The sequence below is a fragment of the Lagenorhynchus albirostris genome, chromosome 15 (assembly GCF_949774975.1).
Source record: "Lagenorhynchus albirostris chromosome 15, mLagAlb1.1, whole genome shotgun sequence".
Lineage (NCBI taxonomy): Eukaryota > Metazoa > Chordata > Mammalia > Artiodactyla > Delphinidae > Lagenorhynchus > Lagenorhynchus albirostris.
In genome coordinates this window covers 701,908-725,103 of record NC_083109.1, presented here as the reverse complement: position 1 = coordinate 725,103, position 23,196 = coordinate 701,908, and the positions used below count along the sequence as shown (strand labels likewise).

At 55.5% G+C, this 23,196-nt stretch overlaps 1 protein-coding gene across 3 annotated transcripts in view; it reads right to left on the bottom strand.

Moving 5' to 3' along the window:
* Nucleotides 1-23,196, bottom strand: part of ZBTB46 (zinc finger and BTB domain containing 46) — a 57,066-nt gene that overhangs the window by 10,214 nt on the left and 23,656 nt on the right. For 2 of the 3 annotated variants that reach the window (XM_060124468.1, XM_060124467.1), the window contains exon 3: nt 11,630-11,914. The exons of the other annotated variant lie outside the window; for it this stretch is intronic. In XM_060124468.1, the coding sequence (XP_059980451.1) occupies nt 11,630-11,914 (285 nt within the window). The remainder of the gene's footprint in view (nt 1-11,629; nt 11,915-23,196) is intronic. 3 annotated transcript variants of the gene reach the window in all.

The following is a 23,196-nucleotide window of genomic DNA, read 5'->3' as shown; positions in this document are numbered from 1 at the left end:
TAATAAAAAATTTTATCAAACTTTCATCGCGAGTGCTTCTTAAGGAGTTCTTAGGGCTTCCCTGGTGGCGCAGCGGTTGAGAGCCCACCTGCCGATGTAGGGGACGCGGGTTCGTGCCCTGGTCCGGGAAGATCCCACATGCCACGGAGCGGCTGGGCCCGTGAGCCATGGCCGCTGAGCCTGCGCGTCCGGAGCCTGTGCTCCACAACGGGAGAGGCCACAGCAGTGAGAGGCCCGCGTACCACAAAAAAAAACAAGTGCTTAAGAAACTTTGCCCATCACCATGATCACAAGCACCACCGTCCCCTGCAAACCACGTTTAGGTTTGTGGTCATTCCCATCTTAATTCTGAGGCAGGAATCAAGATTCATCCGCGCCAGCATCCAGCTCACTCGGGTCCCCATGTTGAAAAGACCACCCGCCCCAGCGTCCTTGACAGGGGCCCACGTCATGGTCCCGTCAGAGCCTCACCCACGGCCTCCTTGCCTGGCCCCCTCGGCCGCTGTCAGGCTGGGCGTCTGCCCCTCCTCCCCTGGAGCCCCTACTGTCTGCGTTGACCCTGTTCCCAGTCTCTGCACCCTGCGGCGTCTGGGGCCCTGTGACCGCGGCAGGGCTGCCCTCCCAGGGCGGGGGGGTGGGGGGCATTCCAAGAGATGACAAATAACCTGGCTGTGAGCACAGCTTCCTGGCGACCAAGCCAGAGCCACCCTGTCCTCTACCAGCTCTCACACTCTGAGTCACAATCCCAGCCTGATCACCCCACGACCAGACAAGCAGGGGCAGCCCCGTGTGCCCAACGGGGCTGCCCTCTGCTCAGTTTTGATACACCGTGTTTTTCAGGGAAATTGCCCATTTCTTCCAACTTGTCAAAGGTATTAGCACAAAATTGTTCACGATATTCTCTTACTATCATTCTAACATCTATAGGATCTTAGCAATGATCTTTTTTATACCTTTTATTGACAATCAACTTCCCTCTCTTTTTGCAGATCACTGTGATAGGAGCTTGTCTGTTTCATTCATCTTTCAGTGCACCGGCGTTCGGCTTTGGTCATTTTTCTATTGTCTGTCTGCTTTCTGTTTCATTGATATTTGCTCTCTGTTTGCTCCTCCAGCTTTCTTTGGGTTTAATTTGCTATTCTTTTTCTCACTTCTTGACCGCCCAAATTAGAACTTTCCTTCTTTTCTAATAAGTGCAACTAGAGCTATACATTTCCCTTAAATACCACTTTAGGTGTATCCTACAAGTTTTGATATGTTGAATTCTCATTATCATTCAGTTCAAAATATTTTATAATTTCCATTGTGACTTATTCTAGTATCTTTCTATTGTTGATTTTTTAAATCTAATTTCACTGAGGTTAGAGAGCACAGTCTGCATGATTTCATCCTTTGGGATTTGCTGAGACCTGCGTCACATTCCCGCTTGGTCTATCTTGTAAATGTTTCCTGTGCATTTAGAATGTTCTGCACTTGTTTGGTGCAATGTATGACTTGGTTAACCATGTTGTTACAGGCCAATACTTCTCTGAAAAAAGATGCAAAACTCCTGAACAAAATAGCAAGCTGAGTCCAACTATATAGAAAAAGAACAGCATCTTGTGACTCGGTGGGTTTATTCCAGGAATTCAAGGTTAATATGTGAAAACTGTGTCCAAACCTTCTCCATCCTTACTGACATTTTGTATGCTGATCTATCAATTACTGAGGAAATTTGTTAAAAATTCTCAACTCTAATCATGGACTTGTTTCTTTCTCCTTTTAGTGCTGTCAACTTTCACTCCATATATTTGAAAAGCAAGCCTATGCATTTCAGGGTCTGCGTTTCCCACTGAACTGACTCTCTTGTCATTGTGTAGTGGCCTTAGAGCAACACCCCTCCCAGTTTACTTTGCTGCTGACATCAATAAGCCTCTTTAGGCTGGTGTTTCCTTGCTTTCTCTTTTTTATCTTTTTGCTTGAAACCTTTCTGTGCTCTTATCTACAAAGCATGTTACCTACAAACAACAAATTTTCTTTAAATAGCAAGCTGATAATCTTTTCTTTTTCCTGCAGTGTTCAGTCCATTGGTAATAACAGGCTTATTAGTAGAGTTGGGTGACGTCTACCATCTCCCTATGTGTGTTCTATTCTGTTCTTTTATGGTTTTGTTCCTTTAAACTTCCTTGCTTGTTGCTTTCATATTAATCACGTATTATCCCATTCTTCTCTTCATAAGCCTTTGAGCTGTACGTGATGATTTTTGCCATTATTCATTGCAACTTTGTAGAAAAGGCAAGACTCATCCAACGGCCAAGCTCGCCGCCCCCGCCCCCCCACTTTGTGCTGTTTGCGTCATGCGTTATGCTCCTATTTGAGTCAAAAACCCCACAAGGAGCCATAAATATTGCCTTAAATGATTAAGATCTTTCTACAGAGGGCTGGTTTTTAGTACTTCTTGTCAGCCGGCAATGAATCCCCTCGGTTTTCTTTTCTTTGTGTGACATTGTCATCACGTAGCCTTGGTCTCTGGGGGATACTTTTGCTGGGTATAGAATACTGGTCTCAGCATTTCTGCAGCGCCTCAGAGACTAGCACCAACGTTTCCATTGAAAAGTCAGATGTCAATCTCAATGTTGTTCCTCTTAATGTCTTTTTCCTCTGGCTGCTTCTAAGTTTTTTTTTAAAAAAAAACCTTTATATTTTTTAATATTTATTTATTTATTTTTGGCTGTGTTGGGTCTTTGCTGCTGTGCGCGGGCTTTCTCTAGTTGTGGCGAGCGGGTGCTACTTTTCAATGCGGTGCGCAGGCTTCTCATTGTAGTGGCTTCTCCTGTTGCAGAGCATGGGCTCTAGGTGCACGGGCTTCAGTAGTTGTGGCGCATGGGCTTAGTTGCTCCGTGGCATGTGGGATCTTCCCAGACCAGGGCTCGAACCCATGTTCCCTGCATTGGCAGGTGGATTCTTAACCACTGCGCCACCAGGGAAGACAAAGATTTTTATTTTTGTCTTTGGTTTTCAGTAGTTTGACTACAACATGCCAAGTTTTGTTTTTTGGTGGTTGTTTTATTTTAGTGTTCATCCTACTTTGGGTTTGCTGAGCTTCTTGAATCTGTGGATTGATATCTTTCATCAGTTTTGGAACGTTCTCTGCTATTGTCTCTTCGGGTACTGCTTCTGCTCCATTTTCTCTCCTCTCTCCTCTGGACCCCAATTACACATGTATTAGACATTTGCACTGCTCCTCTGTGTGTCTTTGCTTGTCCCCATGCTTTTCTTTCCTAAGCTTCAGCCTGGATCCTCTCCATCGCTCTGTCTTCCAGTCTCCTCGTCCTGTCTCAGGTGGTACCCAGACTGCTGTAAACTACTTAATGGATCCCAGCCTCACACGTTGTATTTTCAGTTCCAGCAGGTTCTCTGGACTCTTTTTTACAGATTCTTCCTTCCCTCAAGGACTGTAGCCTTCACGTCCCACCTGCACTGATTGCTCCCCAGGATGTGTGTGTGTGTGTGTGTGTATATTTGTGTATATGTGTATGTAAGCGTGTGTATGTATGTATATGTGTGCGTGGTATTGGGAGGCCAGCTTTTCAGGTAGTTTTTGCCTGGAGGGTAAGCCCAATACAAGCTAGTCATGGTTAAAACTGGAAATTCAAATTTTATTTCAGAATTCTTTCTTTAAAATAAATTAGTGCCTTTTCTTAGCTCCTGAGTTATGTGCAACCACCAAACTGACAATGATCCAGACTGGATTCTTAAATATTTTAAATGCAGTCTAAACAGTGAGTTAGTATCCCCAATCAAGTAGGAGTCCCCATTTCTACACACATACACACACACATGCACACACACCCTACAGCACATGGTTGGTACCCGAGTTTGTGAGGTCACCCAGTCACATTTTGTGAAAGTGGTAATAGGCCAGGAAGCCCACAGTAAACTTGTAGACATGGAGCAAGTTTTGTGGCAGTAAAGAGACCTAAATTACCAACCTTTTATTATTGCAATCCTTTGTATTCAAGAAAGATTAACATTACATATTGATAAATTTTTCAAAACTCTTTGAAATCAATTCCTGAGCCAGGATATTTCAATGAGAAATTCAATAAAATGTAAGCAATGGAATACCTAAATGAACTTGCTTAAAATTTCTTATGTTGGATGACAGTACTGTTTTAAGGGAAATAATATTAGAACTAAGAACAAACTCAGGGGCCATCTATCTTAAAATGTTTCCTATGTTCCCATCACTTTACCATCTATACATCTCTTTTAAAAGAAAAGATATTATCTCTCTTTCTCTCTCTATCTGAAAAAGAAATTCAACTCATGTAAACTAAAAAATGCACCAAAACAGTTCATTCATTTCTCCCACCCCCACCCCTGGAAATCACCAAACTGTTTGTTCTCTGTATCTATGGGTTTGTTTGTTTTTTTTGTTTGTTTTTGTTTTTAGATTCCATATGTAAGTGAAATCATACAGTATTTGTCTTTCTCTGTCTGACTTATTTCACTTAGTATGATAAGCTCTAGATCCATCCATGTTGCTGTAAGTGTCATGATTTGAGTAATGGCTGAGTAATATCCCACGTGTGTGTGTGTGTGTGTGTGTGTGTGTGTGTGTGTGTGTATACACACTGAATTTTCTTTAGCCGTTCATCCACTGATGGACACTCAGGTTGTTTCCATATCTTGGATATTGTAAATACTGCTTCAATGAACAAACCTATTTCTTTTAGGTACAACGGAAACTTTCTGAAATTTCTTCATTATTTAAAAAAATTAACAAAGGTTTTTTGCACAACAGTGCGGGGCCTCTCCACAGGGCAGGCTTCCTTGCAGGCGCAGGTCACGCTCCACCCACGCAGGGAAAAGTCCCGCAAGCGAGCAAGTAACAGGGAAGCAGCCACAGGGTCGCATCCCTGGGGGCGCAGGTAACCCAGGGCCCAACGTGGGCGGTGCACACGTGCATTCTACAACAGCGTAACCCCGTCTGGACACACAATCTCTGCGACCTAACAGCCAAAAATCCCACCGTGACCAGCAAAAAAGGAAAGGAAAGCTTCCTTTTCTCAGAAATGTTGTTTATATGCAAACAGGCACTTAATAAACCCTCTCAGAAGGAGTGACACCACCGACAGGTCTTTGAACTCCCAGGGACACGGCTCCGGTGAGGTCACCTTGGCAACAAGCATCCTGGGCCTCTCTCAAAGCCCAGCTTTTCTCCATCTTCAGAACTCATCTAATGATTATAAAGACTGGAGGGACTGGGGCAGGTGGGCAGCCTGAGCTGCACGTGGACCACGCCCTGACCATGGCCACGGCCACGGGGGCTGGGAATGGGCCTGGCAACTCCAGGAATTCGGAACCTGGAATGGGCCGCCTGCTTCCTTCCTAAGTCCACCTGCTGCTTGGCCAAGGGTCCTGGAGTCCCTGCACCCTCAGCCACCCGCAGACGTGGGCCCAACGTGTCCAGGGCGGCTGGACACCAGCAGGGACAATGTGCTCTTTCTGAGAGGCAGCCAGTTTGGTAACTCTGTCTCCCTCGCGTGCGGCAGGCAGGGCACTCCGAGGTCGTGGAGGCTGGGCTTCATCCTCACATCTTTCTGGAAGGTAACGGGCTCAGAGACGTTTTGTTCCAAGACCTGGCACAATCCCCACCGCCTGGAGGCTGGAGGTACACCTGTCCTACCTGCCCACCGCTGGGCACTGAAAGGCCTTCACCACGCCTGGTGAAGGATTGGGAAGTGGCCGTTCTAAAGGCTCACACCGACGCCTGGTGCCAGCTCTGCCATCACCTGCTGGCCACCTGGACCCGACGCCAGGCTGCCGCGGCAGAGGCCCGTGCGAGCGTCCGCCCCCAAGGGCCAAGCGCCTGTTCCAGCCTGGCCGCCTCAAAACCAACGTCCGCAGCGGAGGCGTCCGTCTCCTTGGGGCTCCTTAGCTGACTTCAGGGTGGAGCCCTGGGCAAGTCCATCGAGGCCGTGAAAGTGCTCCTGGCCACACAATGAGCCAGAAGGAGACCTGGTCACCCTGGCCGGGCCGGCGGACCCCGTGGAAACCCCAGGCACCTGCTGGAGCTACCTCCGGAGGGGCCCGTCCCTCGGCCCAGGCCTCCCGGTCCGAGGGACGTCGACCTAGAAGGAGAGACAGACGAGTTTCAGGCCGTCGGGACGCGATGGAATCGGGAAGATTGGCGTGCAGACGCGCGTCACCCCCTACTCACCGTGTCCCCGTCCAGTCACCACATGGAAACCGCCACGCGTCTGGAAAGGAAGCTGCAGTTAATTCTTGATGAACGGACGCGCGAAAACTCCACGTCAACCGAACGCCTGCCCCTCCCACCAAAACCATCCTGTTTTCAAACGCACGGGGAATAGCATTTGATTTATTTCAAATTAAAAAATATGTGCTCAAGCTCTCCCTCCTTAAATATTTTTTCCTTCAGGGAAACAGTGGAACCTAACAGACCTGTCTTTAAATAAGCAGCTGTGACCTGAGGCACAGGAAGTGGATCTCAGACGCCTCGGGACAAACACGCAGCCATCGGCACCGGGGCAAAACCTGGTGGAGACGGGCCAGCGCTGCTCAGTTTGAGGAACTGGGTTTTTAACCTGCTGCTGTATGAGTCTGTATATTAGGGGGGAAATGCCTCCAAAAACTATTTTAATTTAAATATCAAAACATTTAACTTCATGCAACATGTTGCAACTATTACTGCAAAGCTGACACCTGTGTCACTCTGAGTGACATGGGGCCGAGGGGACTGTGGAGCAGAGGGTGGACGGGAAAGCAGCTGTGACCACACAGGCTCGCCCAGGACATGCTGAGCACGCGGGTTCTGGGGCGCCATGCCCACAAGGACATGCGCGGTGGACGGGCGTCTGGCCGGGGCTGCCCCGACGTGGCTGGCCGCCCTCCCGTCTTACCTGGGCTGGGGAGGTGGCCGGCTCCCTGGGCTCCGTCTGGCCGTTCCCCAGAGCGGGCATCCCGGGCTCTGAGTGCAGGAGGGTGGAGGGGCTGGAGGGAGGTGACTCGGGTTGGCGCCAGGCCCTGGGGACACAGGAAACGAGTCTCACCCATGTGAACGGACACCAGCTGGCGGGCTGTAGAGAGTTCAGGAAGCACCGTCCCTGGCTATCCTGCGGAGAGCCGTGCGCTGCCATGTGGCGAGGCCCAGATCTCGTGGGCGAGGGTGTTTGGGGGCTTCTATCAGCTCGCCACTCCCAAGCGCCAGGGTGTCCACACGTGACTTGTCTGGGGCGGGATCTCTCTCCCAGAAGCAACGTGATTGCAATGGGGTGTCTGCACAGAAAGTCAGAACCCGTGGCGTGGACATGGCACACGCTCACCTGTGCTTGAAGAAGGATCTTCTGGAAAGTCCTTCGTGGTGTGTCGACCTGACTATTTACCTAAAAGGGTGGTAATACTTCCATCAAATGCCCTTTCATAAGAGATTGCTTAAGATTCCAGTATCAAGCCAGACTCAAGTAAAGTCCTTGATCATTTTAAACACCAGAAGGAAATACTCTTTCAGCCACAATCAGAGCGAACTCAGCTGCCACTGTCCCCCGATAGATGTCGGGGGCGTCCCCGGAGAAAAGCTGGGCGGGGGAAGCCCGCGGCTGGTGGCCCCCCGGTCCAGGGCAGACCCCGCCCGCCACCACCCCAGGTCTGAGCTCTCCTCCGTAGCAGCACATCCTTCCAGCCAGACAGGGCAGCACTGCCCATCGCCGTCAGGAGGAATCCTCGACTGCTGCCGGAGCCGTGGCGGCGACGTGCGCAGGACAGTCGGGGTTTCTGGGAGTTGGGGGACGGCGCCGCCCCTCGGGCACTCAGCCCCCAATACCCAGGGCGGCTGCTTCATCTCCACTTCATCCCCGTGAAATCAAAGTTACTCGTGTTCTCTCAGCATTTTTCAAGGTCCCTCCCGGATCAACACACACCCACAAACACAGCTCAGGGAAGTAGCTCCATTTGTGTGCCATGAACATGCTGGTCACGGTTTCTATTCAGTGAACAGTGACTTTAACCGGTGGGATGCCAGCCGCCTGTTGCAAACGTAATAAGAGCAAAAGAATCAACTTAAACCGAATCAAAACAAAAAGTACAAAAGTCCTCTTATGGAGAAATCAGTTAAACAGTGATGATCCAGCAACGAAACCATCTGTGGAACTCAATTGCCAAGCCAAACGCTATCAGACTTGGGAAAGCAAGGAAAGTCGCTTTTTCTCGGAGGCCCCAGAACCGTCCAGAAAGGACCGTCGGCTGCGGCTCTGCACAGCCTGCGGCTCTGCTGCGTTTAATTTGAACATCTGCGACCACCACCCCTTTCTTCTTCAACACCGCATGCCCGGCAGGCCACGCTGACGCACTGCAGGGCTCGCCGCCTCGAGGCCAGGGCGACCCAGCAGGGCCGAGAGCCCCCCTCAGCACACCAGACATCACGACGGGGACGCGCCCTCCCCCGTTCCTCCAACCACGAGTCATGGCCACTGGGACGCCAGTCCTACGGCCCCCCAATATCACAAAACGAAAGGCTCAGCCCTGGAAAAATCTTGTTAACAACCTGAGGAGCCTGGGGGCCGGAGCCAGGAAATAGCCCCCCCAACGCCCTCGAACCGGACCGGGGGCGAGGGACCCCCAACACAGCAGCGCAGGGCTCCCATCTCCCTTCCGGGCCTCCCCAGAGGAAGTGCGCCAGGCTCTGCACCCACCGAGCTTGGGGGTGTCTCCATACTGGAGCCCGGGGGGCGGTGCCACTGCTTTGCCGTCAGTAGTGCCCAGTGTGAATCCAGTTTTCTCCTTTGAATGTGTTTTTAGGTCCCCTGTGCTCCCCGGACTGGGGGTCGCCTGGGCTCAGGGCTCACGTCGCCACTGGGCGGCACCCAGGAGGGGTGGGCGGCACCCAGGAGGGGTCTCCCCATCCGCACGTTCCCGTCGGGCGACCCCTGACGACTTCTGCAACTGAACGGAAACCGTGGCCCGTCTGGAAGCAGAGCGGTGGCAGGGGGTGAATGCAGGGGCTCTGGGGGGCCTGATGCTTTGTCGCATCCGTGCACAGAAGCCGGCGCCTGTGAACTGAACGGCACGGAGCAGATGCGCCCACGGGCGCTCCGCAGGGGCCGCCCAGCCCCGGCTCAACACAGGAAGGCAGCTCGCCACCCCTGCCCACCTGCCCGCCAGGGACGGAACGCCTGCCACAGGGAGGTGACCGCACAGTCTTGGAAAATGAAGTTCTTCTCTGGATACTTCCATTCCTCATTTTAGTGTATGCCCAGAACAGGCAGGTTTTCCTTAGGATGTCAGAAAAGAATGTTCTAAAACAACCCATTCCTCCAGCCAGCCCTTCAGCCTCTCTGCCTGAGGGAACATGGGAGCCCATGCCTGGCCCCCTGGACACGGCCCAAGTCACCAGCTCCCAGCCGCCAACTTCTCAACCCTCTCGTAAGGGCAGAGCTAACAAAAAAAGTGGGAAATTTAGAGTATTTACAGCAAAGAGGTTAAAACATAATAGAAATAACAAAATATCAAAACCCACTAGTCGACTTCACCCCGGGTTAGTCACGGACGTTCTAAAAATAGAGCGGATGGGGTTCTACTCCCCCGCGCCCAGCTCCCTGCGAACTGCGAAGGGGGGCATGTGCCCGCACGGGGCCTGGGGACGTGCCCGGGGTGCTGCGGCTGCCCGACTGCGTGTCCATGGGAACAGACCACCCGACAGGGTCACCGCTTGCCCTCTGACTCCGCCCAGCTGCCCCACCTGCTGCCAGGCCGGGTCTGGGCCTCTGCAGGGACAGGGCCGGAGGACGGGGGGGGGGCCCTTGGAAGTGGAGAGCATCTCTCCCTGTGCCTCACTCGTCCCAGAGCCCCACAGTCAGACCCCTGGCTCACGGCTAACGGCCTGACCAAATGCGGGTGCAACCGGTGCTTTCGGGCCACCCGGACGCCTGCCCCATCCCTAGCACAGCTCTGCACAGAGCACCAAAGGCCTGGGGAACAGGCCCACCCCGGAGGAGAAGGCTGCCAGACACGGGGACGGGAGGAGAAACACCGAGAAACCGTCCCCCTCGTGACAACGCGGTTCAGCCCCGGAGGAGCTGCTGCGCCTCCCGGGGCCTCTGACACGTGGGGTTCACTCCCACCAACTGGGAGCGTCCAGAAAGAGCCAGAACAAGTGTCCAGCGCTGCAGTTACACCCAGCCTGCTCCTTCCACGACGTCTGTGAAGCTGCCCAGCCGTCCCCTCAGCGGGACGTTCACCTGCGGACTCGCCGATTCTAAACCCCAGATACTGCAGATACCCCAGGACCACCTCCTCAAGCTATCAGATCATCACAAACCCAACAGTGTCTGCTGACAAGTTCAGGGTTTGAGCTGAGCGGGAAATGGACTAATGTTGTGGAGCGTTTATCAAACACACTTTGCTTACGTGTCCCGTGTTTCACGTTCACAACAACTGTGTGAGTGACTGTTGCCATTCCCATTTCTCAGATGCAAAAAATGAGGCCTAAGCGGATTTTCTAAAGTGTGTCCAACAGCCTCGGGGATGCACCCCTGGATCTGACTTCACAGCCAAGTCCTACAACCGCCCTGGCGTCCCACCTGCCTCGGACCCGGCACAATAAATAAAGAGAACGTGATGCTATTCTCCACGGTCAGACTTTATTAGCCACAAGGAATTTTCATCACAACCCTTAGGATATTTTAGTGCTCGTGAAAACAAAGTCGTGAAAATATTGTTTTTAAGATTAGAGTAAAAATGAAAGACACGCTCCCCAGACCCCCAACACTGGCTGCAGTTTTCCCCTTGCTTCCTTCAGCGGTGCTCAGGGACCCACACACAGCCCCGCCAGCCGTACACGCTTGGACCGCAGGGCCCTGGGACGGGGCCCTTCCCACGCCCTCTGCACTCAGAGCCGCCTGTTTTGGGGTGTGTCACTCTGCCCCGAAGAGGGAAACGGGGCCACACCCGACTCTGCCTCACAGACACCAACCCAACAGAGCATTTCTCTCGGGACGCCGAAGACATGGTCACACTGCCCCAGACACCCAGGACCCGGGCACCCAGGATGGATGGTGTCAGAGCCCCCGAGCCGAGGGGGCGTGGCACCCTCCCAGGCCGGCGCCTGGGGACCCTCGGCCAGCACCGCTGCACCTCATCCGCTCCTCAGGTTACTCTGTTATTTGCTGTGAGCAACTGGAATTTAGCTGGAGACACTCAAGGTGTAAACACAACGCCCAAATCCTGTTCAAATCTCACGTGCCCGCAGCACTGCCTGGCAGGAAGCGAGGATCTGCAGCCTGGCCACGCTCCCCAGGCAGGACGAGTCGGCACCGGCAGGGGGCGAGGCCAGCAGAGGGAGCCCGAGCCCGGCACGTCCCAAGGCCTCCCCAGCAGGGGTCCCTGTCCCGGCCCGCACGGCCCAGCACTTGTCAGCCCGCTCAGGGTTTAGGGTTAGATGCCTCGATTTCAAGTACGAACGTTCGCACAGGCACTCGGCCGCTTCCCTCCCGGTGCCCCGACAGCGCTGCCTCCTCTCCGAAGGCCCCTCGACCGCCACGACCCACACGCATGTGCCCTCAGCACATCCCGTCGCGGGCTGAGGCGCGTCACTCCCGCCCACACTGCGCGCCCGCGCGGCACTTACGGGTCAGGGAGTGGGTGCCCTTGGGCAGGTACTCCAGCAGCAGGGAGCTGTCGTCCGCCAGCACGTCGGCCTTGAGGGCCAGCAAGCTGTTCTTACTCATGAGCGCCGCCCGCAGGTTGGCCACCGCGGTGGCCTGGTGCAGCGCGTCGTCCTTCTCCGGGGTGAGCGGGGCTCCCAGGTAGCTGCCTTCTCCTCCCAGGAGCCCCTCGTCCACATGCGCGTAGAGCTCGGGCCTCTCCCCGCGGCTGTCGGAGCTGCTGGCTTCAGCGACGGTCAAGTCCGCGTCTGGGGAGGGAAACACACGTCAGAGACCTCGCCCGCGACTCAGGACCCTCCGAACAGCAAGCAGGCAAGTTTAGGAGAAGCCGGAGCCACGAGCGCCCTGAACCCCAGCGGCCTGGCCTCAAGCCCGATCCCGGCCTGACACGAAGTCCCAGGACGGGGGTGACATCACAGCCAAGACCTCGCGTGGGGCTCAACCCAGAACCCGGGGGTGGGCGCCCACCCAGGACAGCGGGTCTGCGCCGGGGCTGAACATCGCTCAGAGAAGAGGCAACACTCAAAATGGATCAAAAAGCCCTAACTACACAACCTTAGAAAACCTCCGCGGCCTCAGGCTGGGCCACGGGTTCTCAGCTGCGACACCAAAAGCACAAGCACTAAAACAGATACTAAACTGGACTTCGTCAAACACTAAACCCCTGAAGGCCTCGAAGGACACCATCAACACAGTGAGAGGATGCGTGGGAGAGAACATCTGCAAACTGCACGCCTGACACGAGAGCCCGTCTAGACACTACAGAGGAGTTTACTGCTCCAGAGAAAGACAAACACCCCAGCTTAGAAGTGGGCAAAGGACATGAACAGATACTTGCCCGAAGAGGACACACAAACGGCCAGTGAGCAGTGCTCGGCGCCATTCGTCACCAGGGAAACGCGACTCAGCACCAGGACGCCGTTCCCACGCCCTCTGCGACGGCTGCCACCCACAAGTGCCAACGGGACGTGGGACCCTGGAGCCCTCCAGGCTGCTGGTAAAGACGTAAAATGATGCGGCCGCGGTGCAAGAGCTTAGCGGGTCCTCAGAAGGTGGACACCAAGTTGCCACGCGACCCGGCATTTCCACTGGTGGGAGGACGTCCAAGAGGGGTAAGACCCGCGTCCACGCTCAGAGCAACAGGACCTTTGACGGTCAGAAGTGGAGCAGGGCATCCCTGGTGGCGCAGTGGTTGAGAGTCCGCCTGCCGATGCAGGGGACGCGGGTTCGTGCCCCGGTCTGGGAAGATCCCACATGCCGCGGAGCGGCTGGGCCCGTGAGCCATGGCCGCTGAGCCTGCGCGTCCGGAGCCTGTGCTCCGCAACGGGAGAGGCCACAGCAGTGAGAGGCCCGCGTACCACAAAAAATAAAAAATAAAATAAATAAATAAATAAATGAAAACTGGGTTTGGTTAAAAAAAAATTTTTAAAAAAAGAAGTGGAGCAGCCCAAACGCCCACCTGCCGATGAAGGATAAACACAGAGGAACATGATTCAGCCGTAAAAAGGAACGACGCACCGGTGCAGCCTACGATGCGGATGGACGTCGGACACGTTATGCCCGGTGAAAGGGACAGACACTGTCCGAGTGCACTCATGTGAAATACCTAGAAAAGGCAAATCCACGGGGACAGAAGGAGACTGGGAGCTGCCAAGGGCCGGGGGAGATGGAGGGGGCAGGTCTTGGGGTGACTGTTACGGGTGCAGGTTTCCTTCTGGGGCGATGAAAATGTTCTAAAGTCGACTGTGGTGACGGCTGCACAGCCCTGTGAAGAGACGAGGACCCAGCAAACCACACTCTAAATGGGTGAGTCGTCAGCAGTGGGAATTGCGTCTCAAGAAAGCTGCTACTAACAGGATCTGTGACAACCTCTAGCTCAGGGCCGCACAGGCAGGACCGGGAGCCTCCTGTACCATCTGGGCCACGGAGGTGCCCCCAGAACGGGCCGGCGCCAGACGGACCCCAGGGAGAGCTGCTGCCTGGCCAGGGCCCCCTGGAAACAAGTGGTGACTCGAGAAATCAACAGAAATGGGGAAGCAAGACCATTCCCGAGAGGAGGGGAAGGCAGGCGGGGGGAAAGGGATGGGCCCCCCTTCTCCTCCCACCCCCAGGCTGTCTTGGGAGGGGGCAGCGGGGTCACTGGTGGCGGGGGGAAGCTGGGCAGCCTCAAATGTGGGAGGGGCCCGTGAGCCGGTCCCGGAAACGACAGGTCCCTCCTCAGAACCCAGGGAATCAGGGCCCAAGGCTGCGGAAATCAGAGACACCCCGAACCAGCCTGAGCATCAGGACCGGACACAGCCTCGTGCACCTGGGAAGTGGGGCCAGCAGGTGCCAGGCGGCACCACAGGGGGCCCCATGTGGTGGTTCTATGGCTCCTCCCACAGACACATGCTTGGAGGTGAGCGGAGGGCGGTGGGTGGACCGCCCGCTCACAAAGCGCAGGACCCGGTCCGCGGAGCCAGGTGTGCAAGGCAAGGACGGCGGGGGCCTGGGGGCGCACGAGCTCCCCGCAGAGACCTGCAGGCCAGGGCGGTGCTGAGCGCCGAGGCAAAGACACAGGCGGCCCCAGAAAGCTGAACCGAACGTGACGAGGGCGAGAGCCCGGGGGTCCTCCCCAGGAGACGCGGGAGGACAGAGGGTCCCCTCTGTCCTGAAGGGGCTCGGCCAGCCTGCCCCATGACGGCCCCCAGAGGGCAGAGCGACTTCCGTGACGAGGCCACTCCTTAGCCGCCCGGATGGGTGCACGAGAAAACTCAGACCCAGCCTGCTTCACGGTGCGCCTTCGTGTTGGAGGAAATTACTCGAAGCTGCAGAACCAGAGGGCACGGAGGCAAGAACCACCATCAGCCAACCCACCAGACTCACCCAAAATGCCTCAGACAGCTTTCACACAACAGTTCGATAACTGCAACAGACTGGATTTCTGACTGTGGTCCTTGGACAGGAGTCAGGACCAGAACTGAAGAGCCAGGGTAGGCGGTGCCAGGAGCCAGGGCCCCAGGCACCCTGGGGACACATGGCCACTGACCGATGTTTACAGACACTCCCGAACTGGAAAGGGACATTTGCCCACGCAAGGTGCATAGGAACTGGGTTTTGGGGTGTGGGGTGGGCCCACCTCAGCAGAGCCCCTCAGGTGTCGAGTGCCCTGGGGGCACTAGGGCCCCGGGGAACAGGCTGAGACATCACAGGGGCCCCAACCAGGGGCGTCACGTCCCACGGGGCAGCACACCCTGGGTGCCACCACCTGGATGGGTCTAACCTCTCCCCAAGGATACGAGACACTCAGGACACCGCTGAGGTGTAGCGTCAGGCTACTGCTGGCCGAAGCTCCGGAAGGACACTTTCTTCTTTTCGAACTATAAGCCTTTTCGTATTTTCCTGCCAGTCCCTAAATGCTATATCAGCACTGACTTTGCATTTCTAGCCACTAAGTGTAGGGATTAAATCAAACTGAGATGAAGGCTTTGCCTCTGTCTGCACGGGCTCCTGTAGGACTTAAGCGGTTCTCAGTTCCGGGGCTGGAAAGGCCAGGATCTGGGTCCAGCAGGGCCCTGTTCCTGGCTTGCAGACGGCCACCTGCCCGCTGGCCTCACCTCGGTGGGTGGGCAGACGCAGGGCAGGCTCTGATGCGACGCAGATGCCGAGGGCCTCCGTTTATCCTGATGACTTTCTCACCGGCCCCATCTCCAAATACAGCCACACCAGGGTTAGGGATTCAACATACGAATTTAGGGGACACAAACATTCAGCCCACAACAGACTGAAAACTAAAAAACACCAGATTTCAAAACCAAAATTTTAATGAAATTATATTAACAGTTTAAGTTCAAAAGCGTGTTAAAGAAATCAAGATTAGCTGAAAGATTCCAACCACACGTGAAAAGCTAAAAGTTGGGTTTCGAAGAAGGAAGTCTGTTACTGAGAACTGCCGTGAAACAGTGAACCGGCTGCTAACTGCCGTGAAACGAGGGGCGGGGGGGACCGGCAAGCACGAGCCACAGACACACTTCACGGGTCGACGCTCTGAAGATGCTCGTGGGTGAGCGGTGAGGGTCCACGAGATGTGGGGTGACAGTGAAGGGAATGAAAGCCGTCCACTGAAGAATTCCCACATGAATATTTATGACTCAGGAAAGGTACCCCCGTCCAGGGAATCGAGACCAGACACGCCTGTGAGGTGTCAGGCTGCCTGCGGTCACTCCGTGTCCTAACCTGGAGCCCTCGCGGGTCCAGTGGAGAGCCAGCTGCACAGCCCCAGCAGCTCGTGGTAGGGCACGCGGATGCGCTCTCTGCGCCCGAGTGCCCTCCGTCTCTGCGCCCGAGTGCCCTCCGTCTCTGCGCCCGAGTGCCCTCCGTCTCTGCGCCCGAGTGCCCTCCGTCTCTGCGCCCGAGTGCCCTCCGTCTCTGCGCCCGAGTGCCCTCCGTCTCTGCGCCCGAGTGCCCTCCGTCTCTGCGCCCGAGTGCCCTCCGTCTCTGCGCCCGAGTGCCCTCCGTCTCTGCGCCCGAGTGCCCTCCGTCTCTGCGCCCGAGTGCCCTCCGTCTCTGCGCCCGAGTGCCCTCCGTCTCTGCGCCCGAGTGCCCTCCGTCTCTGCGCCCGAGTGCCCTCCGTCTCTGCGCCCGAGTGCCCTCCGTCTCTGCGCCCGAGTGCCCTCCGTCTCTGCGCCCGAGTGCCCTCCGTCTCTGCGCCCGAGTGCCCTCCGTCTCTGCGCCCGAGTGCCCTCCGTCTCTGCGCCCGAGTGCCCTCCGTCTCTGCGCCCGAGTGCCCTCCGTCTCTGCGCCCGAGTGCCCTCCGTCTCTGCGCCCGAGTGCCCTCCGTCTCTGCGCCCGAGTGCCCTCCGTCTCTGCGCCCGAGTGCCCTCCGTCTCTGCGCCCGAGTGCCCTCCGTCTCTGCGCCCGAGTGCCCTCCGTCTCTGCGCCCGAGTGCCCTCCGTCTCTGCGCCCGAGTGCCCTCCGTCTCTGCGCCCGAGTGCCCTCCGTCTCTGCGCCCGAGTGCCCTCCGTCTCTGCGCCCGAGTGCCCTCCGTCTCTGCGCCCGAGTGCCCTCCGTCTCTGCGCCCGAGTGCCCTCCGTCTCTGCGCCCGAGTGCCCTCCGTCTCTGCGCCCGAGTGCCCTCCGTCTCTGCGCCCGAGTGCCCTCCGTCTCTGCGCCCGAGTGCCCTCCGTCTCTGCGCCCGAGTGCCCTCCGTCTCTGCGCCCGAGTGCCCTCCGTCTCTGCGCCCGAGTGCCCTCCATCTCCCGAGCCTTGCGGTCTGCCGGCCGAGCACCCAGGTCGAAATTCAAGCCCCCAATTCTGGAAACAGCACTTGGGACGTCTCCCAGTATAGGGACGATACCAGTCCAACGGAGCTTGGAAGGAACTGGTCGTTCTGAAGATGAGAGTTGTGAAGGAGACCAGAAGGGCTAAGGGGACTTGCCTCTCCGACGTCATCTTGATGGGCCGGGCACACGCACAAGCACGGCCTAGGGCGCCCCACGCTGGCCCAGGTGGGCTCCTGCACTCACTCTGGCATCCACTTTGGAGGTGCAGGGAGACCCAGTTTCCCCAGAATTTCTTGTTCAAATGAGAAAGCGGAGGAAAGGGCCCAGAAGGGAGAGGGTGCGAGGCCGACCCTGGGCCCTCCCAGGTCCTGAGCCTCCTGCCGGGCAGACAGGCTGGGAGCCTGGCGAGGGGCAGGGGGCAGGGGTGGCACCGGCCAGGCGCCAGGAGAGAGAGCAGGTCCTTCCCAGGCCCTTGCAGACCACAGCCTGACTTCAAAAGGAGGGATTAAGACGATGAGGTCAAAAATGAAATTCTACAAACAGAACAGGGAGTTGAAAGCAATAGTTAACATTGCAACAAATCCTTTCATAGATAAAGAATTTGATGTTACATAAAGTCACAAAATAGGCTCTTACTAGATCATTGTTATCAAAAAACTAAAACCCTTGCAAACACTCCGTGGGGGCAGGGGTGGCGCCAGTACAGCTGTCCTGCGCGTTAGCAGCCGCGGCCTTCCTTTAGCAACCTGACATTCACGGGTTAAACCCAGACTTCATTCTGTGCCGCTTTCAGGTGGATCTCAGCTGGAGCCGGGAGAGCACGGAAGCCAGGCTCGGACCGAGCTTCAGGAACGGCCTCCAGCCTGAGCCATCAGCCACCGTGTGTGACAGGACTGTCCCCAAGTCCCCTCCAGGCAGGGACATCTCCTGAGCGAGGACCCAGGGGCTCCTTCCTTCAGCTGCTAGAGCTCATCCACTAAGTGACAACCTTGAAAACGTCTCATCGAACATTTTACCTCTGAACAGTGATGAACTCAGACTCGGTGACTCAGAAAAAACCTTAAATAGTGAGGTTAAAAAACTGACAGGGACTTCCCTGGTGGTGCAGTGGTTAAGAATCCGCCTGCCAATGCAGGGGACACGGGTTCGAGCCCTGGTCCGGGAAGATCCCACATGCCGCGGAGCAACGAAGCCCGTGTGCCACAACTACTGAGCCTGCGCTCTAGAGCCCGCGAGCCACAACTACTGAGTCCACGTGCCACAACTGCTGAAGCCTCACACCTAGAGCCCGTGCTCCGCAACAAGAGACGCCACTGCAATGAGAAGCCTGCGCACCACAACGAGGAGTAGCCCCTGCTCGCCGCAACTAGAGAAAAGCCCACGCACAGCAACAAAGACCCAACACAGCCAAAAATAATAAAAATTTTTAAAAAAATGTGCAGACCCTTTGAGCCAGCAATTCAACTATAAAAAAAAAAAAACTGACAAACCAGGGGCCAGATGAGGCGCGACGGGCTCGACTGTTAGCTAGCTGTGGGGCGGTGGACCCCTTCCGGGTCACCTGGTGATGCCACAGGGGGCTTCCTCGTACAGAAGAGACCACGGCAGCTGGACGGGGAGACCGGCCACCAAGACAAGGGACAGAGTGTGTGTAGCCATTTCACACACGCGTGTGATGGCAGGAAATGTCCCCCCACCGACCGCCCAGGGCAGGGGAAAAGGCGCTCAGGGCTTCTTCCCCAGGCTGACCTCTTTTTAATAAACAAGGCAACCAGGATGAAAAATACCAACGTCTAACTGTAAAGGGCCAAGTGCTAAATGTAAAGATTGATTCTAGAGCAGAAAGGGGTTTGGGGCGGGGGGGGGGGTCCTTCTTCCCATAAGTGATACATGATCACATTCTGAAAATTTCACTCACAACCTTCAGCTGAAAAGCAGAAAAGAGATTATAATTAAAATAAGCAGAATGTCTCAACAATTAAACTAGAAGACGCTGTGTGAGCTGCAAAGTGGGGAATAAACAGATGATGGAGCATAGGAGGGAACAAGCCCAGGGCCGGGGGTGATGGGACGGGGGCCGCCTCACCACGAGGGCCTGGTCAAAAGCAGACACTCGGCTTCTAAGATTTCCCCAAATCTCCACTCTTCACGATTCTCAAATATGCTTCCAAGCTGCCTTTGAGAGGCTTCCTGCAGATGTCCCAGCCCAGCCTGCGGCCTCTCATCCAGGGAACAGGCACCCCGCGAACACAGATGTGCAAACAGCAACACGGCGGAACCTTCTGGAAGAGTGGAAACTGCGGGGCCGAGGCTGTCTCCCCGGGGGACTCCACCCTCCCGAGTTACAGCTCAAACCAGACCTTAGTCCTAACTTCCGCTAGATCTCACAAACAATGCAAAAGAAAGCTCAAAAAACTGTAATTATGCACTTTGTCCAAAATCTACCTTCTTACTTTATGTGTCTAAGGTGTATTATTTAAGTGCTTCTGTATCCAAGTTAAAATCAAGTTACCTCATTTTCTTTAACTGCCAAAATGTTTTCACCTCATAGAAAAAATTCTCTTTAATTAAAAAATACATACAGTTAGTAAGGTAGTTCCATGGGCAGGTGGTATCAGAACAGCTGGACACCACACGCAGAAGGTGACCGTGACGGTGGGCCCCTCGCCTGCCACACGCAAAGAGCAACGCGCATCTCAGGCCTGTAGTCACACCCAATCCTCCAGGGGAACCACGGGAGACATCTCTGTGACCTTAGGCAGAGGTCCCTTGGATTAGACCCAAAGAGCATGAACCACAAAAGAAAAACGTTCACATACTGGCCTTCATGAAAATTTAAAATGTGCACACTCTTCAAAAGACACCGTTACAGGAAGAAACGAGCCAAAGGCTGAGAGACAGTGCTTTCAGAGCACACACCTGACGAAGGACTTGCCGCCAGGACACTCGGAGGACGCTCTACTCAGCAGAAGACGCTTCCCCAGGAAGAGGGGTCAATGGCAACTAGGAAACAATGCTCGTCGTCAGAGCGGGACCCCGGCCAGCACAGGGTGCTGGACAGCCCAGCTCTCAAACCCGCCACCATGCACAGCCCTGAGCAGAGACCGCTCAGAGGAAGACAGGGGAGGCTGGCGAACCCAACGGGGAAGGGTAAGCTGGGATGAAGTGAGAGAGTGGCATGGACATATATACACTACCAAATGTAAAATAGATAGCTAGTGGGAAGCAGCCGCATAGCACAGGGAGATCAGCTCGGCGCTTTGTGTCCACCTGGAGGGGTGGGATAGGGAGGGTGGGAGGGAGACGCGAGAGGGAGGGGAATGGGGATATTCGTATGCATATGTCTGATTCACTTTGTTGTACAGCAGCAACTAGCACACCATTGTAAAGCAATTATACTCCAATAAAGATGTTAAAAAAGAGAGAAAGAAAACCGTAAGGAGATGCCCCCACGCCCTCCAGAACCGCTACGATTTAAAAACAAACCAATCCACAGTGTGCGGGACGCTGACACGAGTGTACATCCCACACACCCCTGGTTTCTTGCACGCACGCTACCCGACGGCCCAGCAGCCCAGTCCTGGGAGCAATGCAGAGAAATCACACAGATACTCGTCCTGGGACGTTCACGGCAGCTTGATCCTGACTGCCGGAAATCACCCAGACAACCCAAACGTCCATCAGCAGGGGTGTTACAGCAGAGAACGGAGGAACCTTGGCAGTGAAAGGATGACTGGTGGACGCACGTGGCGGCCTGAGCGAACCCTGAGAGCATGTTGGAAATCGCAGCCAGGGACAGATGAGAAGTTCCCGAGGCTGTGGAGGGAAGCGGCCCGGGGTCCCCTGGTGGTGACTGTGCGGGGCCAGGCTGGTGTCCTGGCCGTGATGCTGACACGTCAGCGTTGGGGGAAGCTACCCAACAGGTGCACGGGCTCTCACTGCATCACTTCTTACAAGTGACTGCAAATCTGCACCATCTCAAGATGGACACAGGCGGGCCGCACAGCACACCCTGTGTGACGCCCTCCCTCGCGACCCCCAGGCTGGCAGGAGGCGGGGTGGGGTGGGGGGTGTCCAGAGGCTGAGGGGATGTCTTGAGGGGACATCCGTCATCCAAAGGCACGTGTACGGTGTGGAGAATGCGGGCTCTGGTGAGAGGCTGGCCGGAGGGCTGGGACGAGGTGCTGGTGTCGGCCCTCTGAAATTCAGAGAACGAGGTGGGTGTGGGATGATCAGATGCATAAACATGTAAACGCAGCAAGACGTGAGCAGGTGGAGAACCTCAGCGCAGGCAGGCTCACTTTCGTTTTTTCATCTTTTCTGTAAGTATGAATATTTCCCCCAATAAAATGGCAGGGAGAGAGACAATAAATTATTCAAACCATACACTTGAAATCTGTGCAGTTTATTTTATTGTTTTTGTAAATTTATTTGTTTTATTTTAGGCTGCATTGGGTCTGCGTTGCTGTGCGCAGGCTTTTCTCTAGTCGCGGCGAGCAGGGGCCCCTCTTCGTTGCGGTGCGTGGGCTTCTCATTGCGGTGGCTTCTCTTGTTGCGGAGCACGGGCTCTAGGCGCTCAGGCTTCAGTAGTTGTGGCACATGGGCTCAGTAGTTGTGGCACGCAGGCTCTAGAGCGCAGGCTCAGTAGTTGTGGCGCACGGGCTTAGTTGCTCTGCGGCATGTGGGATCTTCCCGGACCAGGGCTCGAACCCGTGTCCCCTGCATTGGCAGGCAGATATTAACCACTGCGCCACCAGGGAAGCCCTGTGCAGTTTATTGAATGTATATCATACTTAAAACAATAGGAAAGGGAATGGCAGTTTTCACCAAAACACCTCGTTATTATCTGTGTTCCCATGATGGTCCCCATGTGTCTGGGTCCTAATCTCTGTGAACATGTCACCTCACGTGGCAAAAGGGACTTTGCAAGTGTGATGGGAGATCACCCTGCCAGTCCAGGGGTCCCTGTCCACACAAGGGTCCGTCTCAGAGGAAGAGGGAGGCATGAGGGCCAGAGCCAGCGAAAGGGATGCGGCACCAGAGCTGAGGTCCGAGTGACACAGGGCCACGGGCCAAGGAACGTGGCGCCTCTGGAAGCTGGAAAAGACTGGGATTCTCCCCTGAGCCCCCAGAAGGATCCGGCCCTGCGAATCGGCGACATCTGGGCGAGAGATAATAGCTGGGCTGCTTCAAGCCACTAAGTCTGCGGCGATTCGTCATAGCAGCAGGAAACAGACACGCCCCTAGAAACACCTCTAGGTCTACACCAAAGACACACATGCCACCAGCACCAGAAGGCAGGCGCCGAGGGTCCTGGCGGCCAGGCCCATCGAGGTCAGGACAGAGCCTATGGCTGGGGAAGGGGCGGGCACCCCCGTGGGCTCCGTCCACAGCAGACCGACTGGGAGAAACCAGCACACAGGGGTCAAGTCAGGACGCACTGGCTGGGGAGGCGGTCCCCAGGACGGGTGTCGGGGTGTCGGGGGGGTGGGTCATGCCCCCCTCGCCGGCTGAACATCTGGGATTTGACTTAGAAGGAGTCAAATGTGTATGTTTGCTTCCATCTTTTAAAAGTTTGATAAAAGCAGCAGCATAAAAGTTTTCAAATGAACAGTTAAAAATTACACTCACAGCTCCTTTTAAAATCTCCATTTCAATGTAAGCTCCCAAGCTGTGCTTTTAAGTGTGTGTATATAAATACACGTATATACGGCAAATACAAAATGTACGAGCATCTCCCCGGGCACTTCAACACAGCCAGAGCCTCCTCGTCCCTGGGAGGTGGGTGCCTGTGGGGCTTCGGTCCCCACCCCGGTCGGCACCCTGGGGGCGTCACTGTCACAGTGTCCAAAGAGCAGAAGAAAACACACACCTGGTTGAAGAGGACAAAACCCCTCAAATTCAAATCAACACAGGACCCAGCGAGGTGGCGGCACATCTGGGAACCCGCCTGGAAGCAGCACAGGCAGGTGGCCTCTGTGTCAGGTCAGCAGGGGGCGCCCGCGAGACCAGGAAGAGCAGAAACGCACCCCGGAGCAAATGAGCCATCGAAAAGCGGCCAGCCGGCTCTGCCAGCACCAGGGCCCCAGCCAACCCCCACCCCTCTGTCGCGAGCGGAGCCTTGCGGGTCCCACCTGTCGCCTCCCAGGGGCCCCGCCTTGTCCTGACGCACCCAGACCCAGACCCTCCAGCTCCCTCTCAGGGCGGGGTCGGGGGGTGGCCCCGGGTGACCAGCCTCGGCTCCCACATCTAGATGATGAGAGACCTCAG